Genomic DNA, 15,897 nt, shown 5'->3' with positions numbered 1-15,897 from the left:
CGCGGCCATTTTCCTGAAGCCGCGGCCAGCAGAGCGCCGCTTCTGCGCACGCGCGGCCAAAGGAAGATGGCCGCGCCCACCGATCACCAATGCAATAACGAACACCGCGCTATTTTAAATCCCCTGGAAGAGGATTCCGGACTTTGGGCATGCGCACACCACTACGCCACCAACGGAAAACTACGCCAAATCTGGGTGAAGACACCACGCCCATGTGACCTGACCAGCCTGATTGACAGGCGAAAACGGAGACTTTGCAAAGTTATTTCGGCAACTTAGGTGGGTAATAAACGCATAACACACACACTAATGTAACGCCCACCTCTGCCCCTATTTAACGCTATTTTTATCCCATCTTCCAAAAACGTGGTGACAGGTTCCCTTTAAGTATGTTTCTTGGCAACAGTAAAAAGAAAGTGATCATTCAGCTGATCTATTAGTTGAGTTTTTATAATAAAAAGTCTTATCTCCGAGTGAAAGGAATTCATTTAGAGGTGATGTAATAATGTAGGTAAGGCTAGAATATGAATTAAAAGCACCTAAATTGTGGTGCCAAGCTGTGTTTGGGGGCTATCAAAATATCAGATACAAATGATAATCTACATGCATAAATACCTTTTTTTATATTTTTGCATATACTCCTAATGTATATACAAGACTAAATAGATTCTCTCCTGTCCAGAAATACTATTTACCTGGATGAGTAGGTTTTATCCTCAGGTAAGGTTGTCTTACTGGACCAGTGGCTACAGGGTTAAAATGAACTTTTAGCCTACTTGTACCTCCTCTCTTCCAGTCATCGGAGTGGTGCAAAGAGTGTACAGTCACCGACTGTATGCAGTAAGCACACTGTAATCACTCCCCATCACTTTGATTGACAGCCTTCACCACACACACACTGCAGAGCAGTCAGTCAGTGTCGAGGAGTGAGTTACAGTTACATTCACTATGTTATAAGTGATGACTTTAACATCTCCCTGTTTGCCCCAGTATCTGGAACCAAGCAGCTTCAGGGAGGATATAACTTATTTTTCGCCATGTAGCTGCTACTTCAATAAGGCAGTTTAATATGATTTTAATGGAATTTACTTGCAGACTAACCTTACATCTGCAGATAAATATAATTTCCAAACATTACAAGTTTACTTTAAATATTAGACATTTGTATACAGGGTTAATATATATTCCTAATGACTGTGCTATTCATCTTATGGCATTTGTATATTTTCCTTTGTGCAGCATGTAACAGCCAGTGTTTAACGTGTGGCTCAGCGGAGGGATGTACTGCATGTAAAGACCCAAAGAAGGTTCTCCTGTTTGGAGAGTGCCAATATGAAAGCTGTACACAGCAGTACTATCTTGATTACACCAGTTTTACATGTAAAGGTAAGAGAAAACATGTCCTAGTTCAGGAGCCTCCCACATACCTGACCACAGAGGTTGGATATCTGGACTACACCCTCTGTATTCAAGTGACTTAATGTCTCCGGTGGCTATCTTCACAATAGATCACTTACTGAGCTGTCTGTCTAATAAATGTGTGTGATGGGATAAGTACTGAAAAATGCCAGGTTTAATGAAATAATGATTAAAGAGGACCTCTCACCAAATTTTTAATGTTAAATTGGACACACCATGTAATAGTGGCTGCTGAGCGGTATAAAACTTTTTATTTATTTTATTTTGCCTCTCTGTTGCCGAGATATTAGCAATCAAAGTATTGGAACATAATGAGTTAAAGTCCAAGTGTCGTCAGGGAGCAACTCATACATGGAGAAGTACATGCCCCCAGTGAAAAGTACCGTATATACTCGTGTATAAGCTGAGTTTTTCAGAACATTTTTTGTGCTGAAAACGCCCCCCCCCCCCCTTCCTCAGCGTATACACGAGTCATTGTCCCAGAATGATGGCGGGAGAGGAGGAGTGGTGGAGCATTGGGTCACAGAGGCAGGAGCCGGCGGCTACGGCTGTAACTGTGCCCACTGCTAAAGGGAAATGAATATTCACTACGCTGGCAGTGAATATTAATTTCTCTTTTAGCGTGCACAGTTACAGCCGTAGCCGCCGGCTACTCTTAATTCTCTGACCAAGATGAGCAGAGACCACTCCTCTCTGCTCCACACCTGACCGCACTTAGTTTTCCATATATTGCATAGCACAAGTCTGCAGGACTTTAGTCTGCAGTGTGATTTCTAGAAGTGTGTTCTAAAAGTGTGGATTACATTAGAATTAAAACCTGAATTGAACCTGAAGGGAACTGAAGGTAACTGGCCAGTCACTGTAAACAATGTTTCTGTTTGTTGTCACTTTTACCCCTATAATCTTTCACTTTCTGCAACCTCCCCCAATCCCCACACCAAGTAAGGAACTGTTCATCTCCTCTTCAATCCTCCCCATCCATCTCACCTCCTCCTCAGAACTGTTCCTTAACATACAATCCTCTGTCTCAAAGCACAGGCAGCCCCCTCACGCTCTCTCCTGCTCCCACCTGCTAACACTATCTCTGCTTCTTCTCACTGTTGGTGATATCTCTCCAAATCCTGGTCCTCCTCACCATATTCCCACAGTCATTTCTACCTCCCATCCACGCTCCATCACAAACTTCCGTAACCTCTCTAACCTTATACCCATTCGCCCAGCCCCCGCTTCCCCAGTCCCACTAACAGGAGCTCTGTGGAACGCTCGCTCTGTCTGTAACAAGCTTTCCTACATCCATGATCTTTTTGTTACTACCAAACTTTCCTTCCTCGCCATCACCGAAACCTGGCTCACCCCTTCTGACACAGCCTCCCCTGCTGCACTCTCTTACGGTGGCTTCCACCTTTCTCACACACCCCGCCCCAGCAGCAAGCATGGTGGAGGAGTTGGTTTTCTCCTGTCAGATAACTGCTCCTTCACCCCAATCCCACTGCCACCCTCTGTTACCCTCCCTTCCTTTGAGGTGCACTCTGTGCGCATCTACTCCCCCTCCAACCTCCAACTGGCTGTCATTTACCGCCCCCCAGGGCCAGCCACCACCTTCTTTGACCACTTCACCACCTGGCTACTTCATTTCCTTTCTGCGGACATCCCCACTATCATCATGGGCGATTTCAACATACCCATTGACACTTCCCTCTCAGCTGCCACTAAACTTCTATCTCTCTCTTCCTCCTTCGGCCTCACTCAATGGTCTTCTACAGCCACTCACAAAGATGGTCACACACTGGACCTCATCTTCACCCGCCTCTGCTCCCTATCTAACCTCTCTAACTCGCCTCTTCCTCTCTCTGACCACAACCTTCTCACATTCTCATCTCTCTCCACTCCATATCTAGAGTCCCCACCCCACAAACTTTCACACCCTCGCAGAAATCTTAAACATCTTGACCTACATTCATTCTCTGAATACCTCCTCCCTCTCACAGACATAATTTCCATACACAATGCGGATGACGCTGCCGCTCTATATAACAACACAATAGCTGTAGCTTTGGAATCTGCTGCCCCACTTACACATACCAAAGCTCGCAAAATCAACAGACAGCCCTGGCACACCAGCCTGACCAAAGAACTGAGGCAAGCTTCCAGGGCTGCTGAGCGCAGATGGAAAAGATCCCACTCCAACGACCACTTAATCGCATTCAAACAGTCCCTCACTACTTTCAAGTCCGCACTCGCCACAGCTAAACAAACCTACTTCTCATCTCTCATATCCTCCCTGTCTCACAACCCTAAACAGTTATTCAACACCTTCAATTCTCTCCTCCGTCCCCCAGCACCTCCTCCCTCCTCACTTATCTCTGCTGAAGACTTTGCCTCATTCTTCAAGCAGAAGATTGATAACATCAGAGACAGTTTTGGTCAACAAGCCCCAGAGCCCTTCCTCCCAACTTCCCTACCCTCCACCTCCAAAACCAACTACTCCACCATTACAGAAGATCAACTCGCCACTCTACTCTCAAGATCGCATCTCACCACCTGTGCACTTGACCCGCTCCCAACCCACCTCATCCCAAACCTCACCACAATCTTCATCCCAACCCTAACCCATCTCTTCAACCTATCACTAACAAATGGTGTTTTCCCCTCAAGCTTTAAACATGCCTCCATCACACCTATCCTCAAAAAGCCCTCTCTTGACCCATCCTCTGTATCTAGCTATCGCCCTATATCACTTCTCCCCTATGCCTCAAAACTACTGGAACAACACGTCTACCTTGAACTGTCCTCCCATCTCTCTTCTTGCTCCCTCTTTGACCGCTTACAATCTGGCTTCCGGCCACACCATTCCACTGAAACTGCCCTAACTAAGGTCACCACTGACCTTTTAACCGCCAAGAGCAAGCGACACTACTCTGTTCTCCTCCTCCTCGACCTGTCGGCTGCCTTTGACACAGTGGACCATTCCCTATTATTACAGACCCTCTCATCCCTTGGCATCACAGACTTGGCCCTATCCTGGATCTCATCATACCTAACAGACCGGACATTCAGCGTCTCCCACTCACACACCACCTCCTGACCTCGCCCCCTCTCTGTCGGAGTCCCACAAGGTTCAGTCCTTGGGCCCCTGCTCTTCTCCATTTACACCTTTGGCCTGGGACAGCTCATAGAATCTCATGGCTTTCAGTATCACCTCTATGCTGATGACACACAGATCTACATCTCTGGACCAGATATCACCTCCCTACTAACCAGAATCCCTCAATGTCTGTCCACTATTTCATCCTTCTTCTCCGCTAAATTTCTGAAACTTAACATGGACAAAACAGAATTCATCATCTTTCCCCCATCTCACGTGACCCCCCCAACGAACCTATCCATTACAGTAAATGGCTGCCCACTCTCCCCAGTCCCACAAGCTCGCTGCCTCGGGGTTATCCTTGACGCTGATCTCTCCTTCAAACCACATATCCAAGCCCTTTCCACTTCCTGCCGACTTCAACTCAAAAATATTGCACGAATCCGTTCATTCCTCAACCAAGAATCTGCAAAAACCCTAGTCCATGCCCTCATCATCTCTCGTCTTGACTACTGCAACCTCCTGCTCTGTGGCCTCCCCTCAAACACTCTCGCACCCCTCCAATCTATTCTAAACTCTGCTGCCCGACTAATCCACCTGTTCCCCCGCTATTCTCCGGCCTCTCCCCTCTGTCAATCCCTTCACTGGCTCCCCATTGCCCAGAGACTCCAGTACAAAACCCTAACCATGACGTACAAAGCCATCCACAACCTGTCTCCTCCTTACATCTGTGACCTCATCTCCCGGTACTTTCCTACACGCAACCTCCGATCCTCACAAGATCTCCTTCTCTACTTCCCTCTTATCTCCTCTTCCCACAATCGTATACAAGATTTCTCTCGCGTATCACCCCTACTCTGGAACCCTCTACCACAACACATCAGACTCTCGCCCACCATCGAAACCTTCAAAAAGAATCTGAAGACCCACCTCTTCCGACAAGCCTACAACCTGCAGTAACCACCGATCAACCAACCGCTGCACGATCAGCTCTATCCTCACCTACTGTATTCTCACCCATCCCTTGTAGATTGTGAGCCCTCGCGGGCAGGGTCCTCACTCCTCCTGTACCAGTTATGACTTGTATTGTTCAAGATTATTGTACTTGTTTTTATTATGTATACCCCTCCTCACTTGTAAAGCGCCATGGAATAAATGGCGCTATAACAATAAATAATAATAATAATAATAATAATAATACTGCTTCCAGCACATATCCTACTTAACTTCCCAGCGTTCCCTCGCTGCTTCTCATTCGTTCTGGTGCCAGCAGCTCTTCTGACCGAGCGATGTCGTGGCCCCACTCATTAAGGTAATGAATATTCACGCTTCTCCACTCCCATAGGCATGGAGTAAATATTCATTACCTTAATGAGCGGGGCCATGTGATCGCTCAGCCGCAGGAGCTGCTGGCTCCAGAAGGAGATGCAGCATGGGCACGCAGCAAATGTAAGTAGGGTGTTCTTGTTTTGATTTTTATAGAAACCATGCATACAAGGATAGGGGATAAGGAACCATACATACAGGGACAGGGGATCCATGCATACAAGGACAGGAACGGGGGAGCAGTCCGCACAAGGATAGGGATGGGGGAGCTATGCATACAAGCACAGGGAGGGGGGAACCATGCATACCAGGATAGGGATGAGGGGACAATGCATACCCAGCTTATACTCGCGTCAATAAGTTTTCCCAGTTTTTGTGGCAAAATTAGGTGCCTCGGCTTATACTCGGGTCAACTTATACTCAAGTATATACGCAATCTAATAAAGCCCGCTTGGACTCAAAAGTTAACCCATTAGGTGCTAAGTGTTAAATGATTTCTAATATTTCTGCATCGGAAAGGCAAAATTAAAAAAAAAAAAGACATTATATTTCCCTCTGCAGATACTGTTACTATAATGTTACAGGGTATATACACTAGATTCTTTGATAGGGTGTTGATCCAGGGAACTAGTCTGATTGCCGTATGTGGAGTCGGGAAGGAATTTTTTTCCCCATGGTGGAGTTACTCTTTGCCACATGGGTTTTTTTTGCCTTCCTCTGGATCAACATGTTAGGGCATGTTAGGTTAGGCTATGGGTTGAACTAGATGGACTTACAGTCTTCCTTCAACCTTAATAACTATGTAACTATGTAACTATGTTACATCCAATGTCCAGTCCTACATGAAACATTTGGTGAAAGGTTCTCTTTAACCCCTTCCCGACATGTGACGGTATAGTACGTCACATGTCGGGACCCCCGCTTTGATGTGCGCTCCGGCGGTGAGCGCACATCAAAGCCGGGACATGTCAGCTGTTTTGAACAGCTGACATGTGCCCGCAATAGGCGCGAGCAGAATCGCGATCTGCGCGCGCCTATTAACTAGTTAAATGCCGCTGTCAAACGCAGACAGCGGCATTTAACTACCGCATCCGGCCGTGCGGCCGGATATGAGCGCATCGCCGACCCCCGTCACATGATCGGGGGTCAGCGATGCTCCTCCATTGTAACCATAGAGGTCCTTGAGACCTCTATGGTTACTGATTGCCGGTGGCTGTGAGCGCCCCCCCTGTGGTCGGCGCTCACAGCACACCTGCAAATCTGCTGTGTAGCAGCGATCTTATGATCACTGCTGCATAGCAGAGCCGATCGGGCTGTGCCTGCTTCTAGCCTCCCATGGAGGCTATAGAAGCATGGCAAAAGTAAAAAAAAAAAGTTTTTAAAAATGTGAAAAAAATAAAAAAAAATAAAGTTTAAATCACCCCCCTTTCGCCCCAATCAAAATAAATCAATAAAAAAAAACCCAACCTACACATATTTGGTATCGCCGCGTTCAGAATCGCCCGATCTATCAATAAAAAAAAAGCATTAACCTGATCGCTAAATGGCGTAATGAGAAAAAAATTCGAAACGCCAGATTTACGTTTTTTTGGTCGCCACAACATTGTATTAAAATGCAATAACGGGCGATCAAAAGAACGTATCTACACCAAAATGCTATCATTAAAAACGCCAGCTCGGCACGCAAAAAATAAGCCCTCACCCAACCCCAGATCACGAAAAATGGAGACGCTACGAGTATCGGAAAATGGCGCAATTTTGTTTTGTTTTGTTTTTTGCAAAGTTTGGAATTTTTTTTCACCACTTAGATAAAAAATAACCTAGTCACGTTAGGTGTCTATGAACTCGTAGTGACCTGGAGAATCATAATGGCAGGTCAGTTTTAGCATTTAGTGAACCTAGCAAAATAGGCAAGCAAAAAACAAGTGTGGGATTGCACTTTTTTTGCAATTTCACTGCACTTGGAATTTTTTTCCCATTTTCTAGTACACGACATGCTAAAACCAATGATGTCGTTCAAAAGTACAACTCGTCCCGCAAAAAATAAGCCCTCACATGGCCAAATTGACGGAAAAATAAAAAAGTTATGGCTCTGGGAAGGAGGGGAGCAAAAAACGAAAACGGAAAAACGGAAAAAGCTCCGGGGGTGAAGGGGTTAAACACATAGAGGATTGAAGATCTCCAACTTGACAGCTACCTAAAGAGGAAAACTCAGTTTACGAGATTTTATTAAATCCCTCAGATGTGAAGCATTATGATTCCCCTTCTCGCAACACAACACATTCTTTCAGAATCAGTTGTAATGACCACTGTTGTCACATTGGAGGCCATCTCATATTTAAAACAAAAAAAAGACATTATTTACACATTTGTAATAGTATGTCAGACCTCACTATTTACATGTGTGTAAGTAAAGAAGCACTCTCATCAAAGTTTTTATCCTCTTAATATATTGCAATCCTCATATAATATAGCACTGTGTACTTACAATTGCTCATTTTACGTTTCTATCCAGTTAATTCTTCTCTTTTCTCTGCTCTATGTTGAAACAGGAAAACTCTTATCCCTGCAGAAATCATTCCCCTCTTCAATTCCAGACCCAGCTGCTGCCTCTCCCCCTTATAGGGACTTTTGCAGTGACTTATTACTCATGCAGGGAAAATTGACTTCCTGTTTCTACAAAGATCTTAGAAAGATTCAGCTACTCTGCTTTTAATCATATGATGTCATAGACCTAATGGAAAAGAGAAGAATTTGCTGGGTAGAAAGTAAAAATGAGCAATTATAAGAGCACATTGCTTTGTAATATGGTGATTGCAATATACAGTTGTGCTCAAAAGTTTACATACCACAGCAGAATTTTAGCTTTCTTTGCCTTTTTTCAGAGAATATGAATGATTACACCAAAACTTTTTCTCCACTCATGTTTAGCGGTTGGATGAAGCCATTTATTGTCAAACTACTGTGTTTTTTCTTTTTAAATCATAATGACAACCCAAAACATCCAAATGACCCTGATCAAAAGTTTGCATACCCCATTTCATAATACCATGTATTGCCCCCTCTGACATCAATGACAACTTGGAAGTCTTTTGTGGTAGTTGTGGATGAGGTTCTTTATTTTCTCAGATGGTAAAGCTGCCCACTCTTCTTGGCAAAAAGCTTCCAGTTCCTGTATATTCCTGGGCTGTCTAGCATGAACTGTGCGCTTGAGATCTCTCCAGAGTGGCTCAATGATATTAAGGTCAGGAGACTGAGATAGCCACTCCAGAACCTTCACTTTGTTCTGCTGTAGCCAAATACAGGTCGACTTGGCCTTGTGTTTTGGATTATTGTTATGTTGGAATGTCCAAGTATGTCCCATGTGCAGCTTCCGGGCTGATGAGTGCAAATTTGCCTCCTGTATTTGCTGATAACATGCTGCATTCATCTTCAACTTTGATCAAGTTTCCTATGTCTTTGTAGCTTGCACATCCCCAAAACATCAGCGGTCCACCTCTGTGCTTTACAGTAGGAATGGTGTTCCTTTCATCATATACATTGTTGACCTCTCTACAAATATAACATTTATGGTTGTGGCGGAAAAAAACAATTTTGTTCTCATCACTCCAAATTACCTTGTTCCAGAAGTTTTGAGGCTTGTCTCTGTGCTGTTTTGCATATTGTAGGTGAGATACCTTGTGCTATTTGCGCAGTAATGGCTTTCTTCTTGCAACTCAACCATGCAGCCCATTTTTCATCAAGTGCCTCCTTATGGTGCAACTTGAAACAGCCACACCGCTAGTTTTTAGAGAGTCCTGTATTTCAGCTGATGTTATTTGTGGGTTTTTCTTTGCATCCCGAACAATTTTCCTGGCAGTTGTGAACGACATTTTTGTTTGCTTTCCCATGACTCACAATCCAGAAACGTCAGTGGCTGGATGAAAGATGCAAGAGTCTGCCTAGATCCCAGAAACTCACTCAGCTTTTATGCACACACACTGATTACAAGCAAACGGATCACAGGTGAGGATGTTATCTTTAGGCTACTTTCACACATCAGTTTTTTCCGTTAGACAGAATCCGGCGAATCTTTGAAAAAACGGATCCGTTTTGAATTGTGGAAAACTGATGCAACAGATTTGGTTTTTTTGCTGTATCCATTTTTTTTAATGAACCCGGGGATAGAGTTTGGACTTCCTGTTTCTAGGGAAAAGAGAGAGCGAGAGACCCACCCCCCAGAAAGGAAAATGTGCATGATTTGAATGGAGAAATGCATGGAAAACCGGATTCGGAGGCCGGATTCATCATTTCATATCTTAGTTTTATACCTTTTTCGCCGGATCAGTCGCTGGGCGTTTTTTGCCGGACATAAAAAATGTTCCTCTGTACGTTTTTTTCTGTCCGCCGGAAACAGCTTTTTTGACGGATCCGGCAAAAAACGGATTAAACGTGTGGCCATCAGGCACAATCCGGCGCTAATACAACTCTATGAGAAAAATACGGATCAGTTTTTTCAAAACTCGCCGTATTGTGCCTGACTGCAAAAACCTGATGTGTGGAAGTAGCCTTATTAGCCATTCAAACCCATTTGTGTCAACTTCTGTGCATGTTATCAGGCCAAAATCACCAGGGTATGTGAACTTTTGATCAGGGTCATTTGGATGCTTTGGGTTCTCATCATGCTTTGAAAAGAGAAAACACAGTAGTTTGACAATAAATGGCTTCACCCAACAACTAACCATGAGTGGAGAAAAAGTTTTGGTGTTATCATTCATATTCTCTGGAAAAAAAAAGTTAAAGATAGCAAAAATTCTGCCGGGGTTTGTAAACTTTTGAGCACAACTGTATTAAGGTGATAACACATTTTCATGGGGCTCACACACAGCTACTTTAGTGGAAATGATCATTGAATATCTTGCTAAAAATGTAGGATGCAAAAAATTGTAAGATCTGCATAAAACTCTGTATGCCATTAAAAAGGGTGCTGACCTGCTCCATGTTGACTTTCCCTTGTACCCATTGCCGTGTGACAACGATTTCAACTTTACCACAATCAAATAATTCACACGTGCATAGGAGACATATCTGATCAATCTGTCGAGTCAATGAATCATATGCATAATCTAAAGATGTAGAACAGTCTTTATCCATTATTACATGGTGAAGCAGTAATCTTATATACCGTACCTCTTTCTGGCTAATGGACTTTTTCTAGGAAAAGTCATCACTGCCTAACTGGTGGTGGTGGGGTGGGTGGCTGACTTACTGAATGGACCCCCACTGATCCTCTGAATGACATGATTGATTTTCCTTGTGCACGGAGCTCCTGGCACCCACTGTGCAGGAAAAGTGAATGGATGGCCTCTGTTTCATTTTCGGGAGTAATTGGTGTTCCTGAAATGTATTAACTTTATAAAATAAAAAAAAACGGTTCAGTTCAGCACATTGATGTTACTGATTATATTGATGGTTATGAAGCGTTTGCTGGTTAGGCTTACTCGGCTTTCAACATTAGAAGTTTGTATTACAGAATTCTCATTCCTCCTATTGTCACCACCCCCTGTCTTTGAGCGCAGTTCACCAAACAAGAGGCCAAAATCCACTTTTATTCAGCACAAGGTGGGGATTACACTGAACTCCGACATACAGTATCGATCCGATACAGCCTTAAGGATGAGCATAGCCCAGGAGTACACATTTTATTTCTTTTACTTTCATTTGATTTTCTTGTGAAAAAAAAAAAACATGCTTAAGTTGAATTTTTTGTATTATTAAAAAAACAATCCGTCTTACATTCCTTACTGGATAAATCTTTTTTTTTTCTACTACTCTCATGCACAATTGCTGCCTAGTTAAATCTTACACCTAACTGTAGATTTATACATTAACTAATAAAGTGCTGGAGTGTACACCGGCAGGATGGCAATGGTAGATATAGATAATAGTGCCATCTTGGGGTGCAAGTTGGTACTACATTCCAGTGAAAAAAAATCCTAAGGCTGAACCAAACTGACTCTTTTCTCAGTGTTTAATCTCTTGCTACTTTTCACAATACAAATTAGATCACTGAAAAAAATCACTTATTGAGGATGGTGTACTTACTTTCAAGATTAATGTAAGAATGGCTTTATAATCATTTTTTAACGTTTTCTTGCCCAATAAGTACACCATTTTTGTTGGGTCTTAGATGTCTGTGTAATATTGTATGCATTGTATATTGTAAAGCTGGTCACAGAGCCACTTAAGGTCATTTCTATTCCAGCTTAATACCTGCTCACTCACTACTGGCTGATAGACTCTTTCATTATTAGCTGTGTATGGGAACCATTTGGGAATGTTGTAACTTCAACACAGATGGCGACAATCCTGGCACACGCTTCAAACACATTTTCTCCAGCGGTGCTTCAGGTGCGCTGAACGTCTGTGGAGAAAATCCAATTTGGCTGAAGAGTTCATCCATTATAAGTTTATGCTTAAAACCTACAACTCGGCTCTTCACCTCTTCGAACAAGCCTACTTCAACACTTTAATCACCTCACTATCCAATAATCCTAAATGACTCTGACACTTTTCACTCTCTCCTCATTCCAAGAGTGCAGGCCCCCTCAACCAATCTCAGCTCTGAAGATCCGGCCACTCATTTTAAAGAAAAAATTGACCATATCCGACAGAAAATTTTGTCCCAATCCCCTAATGTTATGTATTCTCCTCCCTGCAGCATTGCATCTAGCAGCTCACTTCCTGTCTTTTAACCAGTCAAGCAAAAAGAAATGACCAGTTCACTTGCATCGTCTAGCCCTATTACCTGTACCAGTGACCCTATTCCCTCACATCGCCTCCAGTCCCTATCCCCTGCTGTCACCTCTCACCTGACAAAATATTTAATCTCTCCCTCTCATCTGGTATTTCTCCCTCCTCATTTAAACACATCAGCATACCGCCATTACTTAAAAAACATCCCTCAACTAGAACTGAGCTGCTAACTACAGACCGGTCTTCTGGATCACTTGGTCCACACGTCTAATCTGCTATCTCTCAGATAACTCTCTTCTCAACCCTTTACAATCTGGTTTTCGCTCTTTACACTCTACTGAAACTGCCCTCAATAAAGTCTCTAAAACGATCTCATGACGGCTAAATCTAATGGCAGCTACTCTCTGCTGATTCTCCTGGATCTCTCTTCAGTAATAGACACTCTGGTTCACCAACTACTCCTCACTATGCTTCACGCTATTGGGATCAAGGACACTCTTCTCTCCTGGTTTTACTTCTACCTCTCTGACCGCTCCTTTACTGTATCTTTTGCTTCCTCCTCCTCTCCCCTTCCCATTACTGTTGGAGTTCCTCAAGTTTCCATCCTAGGCCCCTTTCTTTTCTCCTTGTATACCACCCCTATTAGATAATCAGTAGATTTGAATTTCAGTACCATCTCTATGCTTATAACACCCAATTGTATACGTAGTCTCCTGACATCAACCCTGCATTGCTACAAAATACCAGTGAGTGTCTTTCTGCTGTCTTTAACATTACACTGTGTGCAGAATTATTAGGCAAGTTGTATTTTGATCACATGATACTTTTTATACATGTTGTCCTTCTCCAAGCTGTTCAGGCTTGAGAGCCAACTACCAACTAAGTAAATCAGGTGATGTGCATCTCTGTAATGAGGAGGGGTGTTGTCTAATGACATCAAAACCCTATATAAGGTGTGCTTAATTACTAGGCAACTTCCTTTCCTTTGGCAAAATGGGTCAGAAGAGAGATTTGATGGGCTCTGAAAAGTCCAAAATTGTGAGATGTCTTACAGAGGGATGCAGCAGTCTTGAAATTGCCAAACTTTTGAAGCGTGATCACCGAACAATCAAGCGTTTCATGGCAAATAGCCAACATGGTCGCAAGAAGCGTGTTGGGCAAAAAAGGCGCAAAATAACTGCCTATGAATTGAGGAAAATCAAGGGTCAAGATGCCATTTGCCACCAGTTTTGCCATATTTCAGAGCTGCAATGTTACTGGAGTAACAAAAAGCACAAGGTGTGCGATACTCAGGGACATGGCCATGGTAAGAAAGGCTGAAAAACTACCACCTTTGAACAAGAAACAAAAGATAAAACGTCAAGACTGGGCCAAGAAATATCTTAAGACTGACTTTTCAAAGGTTTTATGGACTGATGAAATGAGAGTGACTCTTGATGGGCCAGATGGATGGGCCAGAGGCTGCATCAGTAAAGGGCAGAGAGCTCCACTCCGACTCAGACGCCAGCAAGGTGGAGGTGGGGTACTGGTATGGGCTGGCATCATCAAAGATGAACTTGTTCGGGTTGAGGATGGAGTGAAGCTCAACTCCCAGACCTACTTCCAGTTTCTGGAAGACAACTTCTTCAAGCAGTGGTACAGGAAAAAGTCGGTATCGTTCAAGAAAAACATGATTTTCATGCAGGACAATGCTCCATCACATGCCTTCAACTACTCCACAGAGTGGCTGGCCAGTAAAGGCCTCAAAGAAGAAACAATAATGACATGGCCCCCTTGTTCACCTGATCTGAACCCCATAGAGAACCTGTGGTCCCTCATAAAATGTGAGATCTACAGGGAGGGAAAACAGTCCACCTCTCGGAACAGTGTCTGGGAGGCTGTGGTGGCTGCTGCACGCAATGTTGATCGTAAACAGATCAAGCAACTGACAGAATCTATGGTGGGAAGGCTGGTGAGTGTCATCATAAAGAAAGGTGGCTATATTGGTCACTAATTTTTTGGGGTTTTGTTTGTGCATGTCAGAAATGTTTATTTCTAAATTTTGTGCAGTTATATTGGTTTACCTGGTGAAAATAAACAAGCGAGATGGGAATATATTCGGTTTTTATTAAGTTGCCTAATAATTTTGCACAGTAATAGTTACCTGCACAAACAGATATCCTCCTAAGATAGCCAAATCTAAAAAAAAAACCACTCCAACTTGCAAAAATATTAAGCTTTGATATTTGAGTCTTTTGGGTTGATTGAGAACATAGTTGTTGATCAATAATAAAAATAATCCTCTAAAATACAACTTGCCTAATAATTCTGCACACAGTGTATGTCCTCCCTCTATCTAAAACTGAATCTGTCAAAAACTGAACTCCTTGTGTTTCCTCCCAACACTAACCTACCTACACCGATATTTCCATTTTCATTGTTGGTTCCACCATTACTCCCTAGCAACATTCCCGCTGCCTTGGTGTCATATTTGATTCAGAACTTTCCTTTAGTTCCCACATCTGATCACTCGCTCATTCATGTCACCTACACCTTAAAACCATTTCTAGAATTCGACCTTTTCTTACCTTTGACTCTGCAAAAACTGTTACTGTAGCTGTTATTCATTTTCGTCTGGACTATTGCAACCCCCTACTAATCGGTCTCCCTCTTTCCAAACTCTCCCTTCTCCAATCCGCCCTGAATGCAGCAGCCAGAATCCTATTCCTTTCCAACCGTTACACTGATGCCTCAACCCTGTGCCAGTCACTGCACTAGTTGCCCATCCAATACAGAGTTCAATATAAACTTATCACTTTCACCCACAAAGCGCTCCACAGTTCAGCACCACCCTACATCTCCTCCCTTGTTTCAGTCTACCACCCTACCCGTTCCCTCCATTCTGATGATAATTACTTAAAATTAAAATCCTCAATAATCCGAACCTCCCATTCCCGTCTCCAAGGCTTGTCATGTGCCGTGCCAATTCTTGCATCTTACACTATCAAGGACAATTCGATTAATTACCAATATCCACAGTTTTAAGTGTGGCCTAAAAACTTATTTCTTTAGACTGGCCTATCGCCCCACCTTACTTATCTAACTATCTATGTTTAGCCCACATAACATTTTCTTCAAAATCATTACCCTCGTAGCATCTGTTCACACACCCTCCATGCAGTTAATAGCCCTCTGTGCCTGTACTGTTCACACACTGGCTGGTGACCGGTTCATGTAGCATTATGTGCATACGCTATTTAGTATATTATGGCTGCATTGTACAATATAAACATATTTTAGAATTTATCTTTGTGTCTCCCCTATTTCCTTATAGATTATAAGCTTGCGAGCTG

At 43.3% G+C, this 15,897-nt stretch overlaps 1 protein-coding gene across 1 annotated transcript in view; it reads left to right on the top strand.

The window, feature by feature from the left end:
• FRAS1 (Fraser extracellular matrix complex subunit 1) overlaps positions 1-15,897 on the top strand; it is a 653,238-nt gene that overhangs the window by 423,585 nt on the left and 213,756 nt on the right. Inside the window, exon 23 of the mRNA XM_077275534.1 lies at positions 1,240-1,386. Within this exon, the coding sequence (XP_077131649.1) occupies positions 1,240-1,386 (147 nt within the window). The remainder of the gene's footprint in view (positions 1-1,239; positions 1,387-15,897) is intronic.

This window comes from Ranitomeya variabilis, chromosome 1, assembly GCF_051348905.1.
Source record: "Ranitomeya variabilis isolate aRanVar5 chromosome 1, aRanVar5.hap1, whole genome shotgun sequence".
NCBI lineage: Eukaryota > Metazoa > Chordata > Amphibia > Anura > Dendrobatidae > Ranitomeya > Ranitomeya variabilis.
The sequence above is the reverse complement of the archived record's forward strand: the minus strand, read 5'-3'. Positions and strand labels throughout refer to the sequence as shown.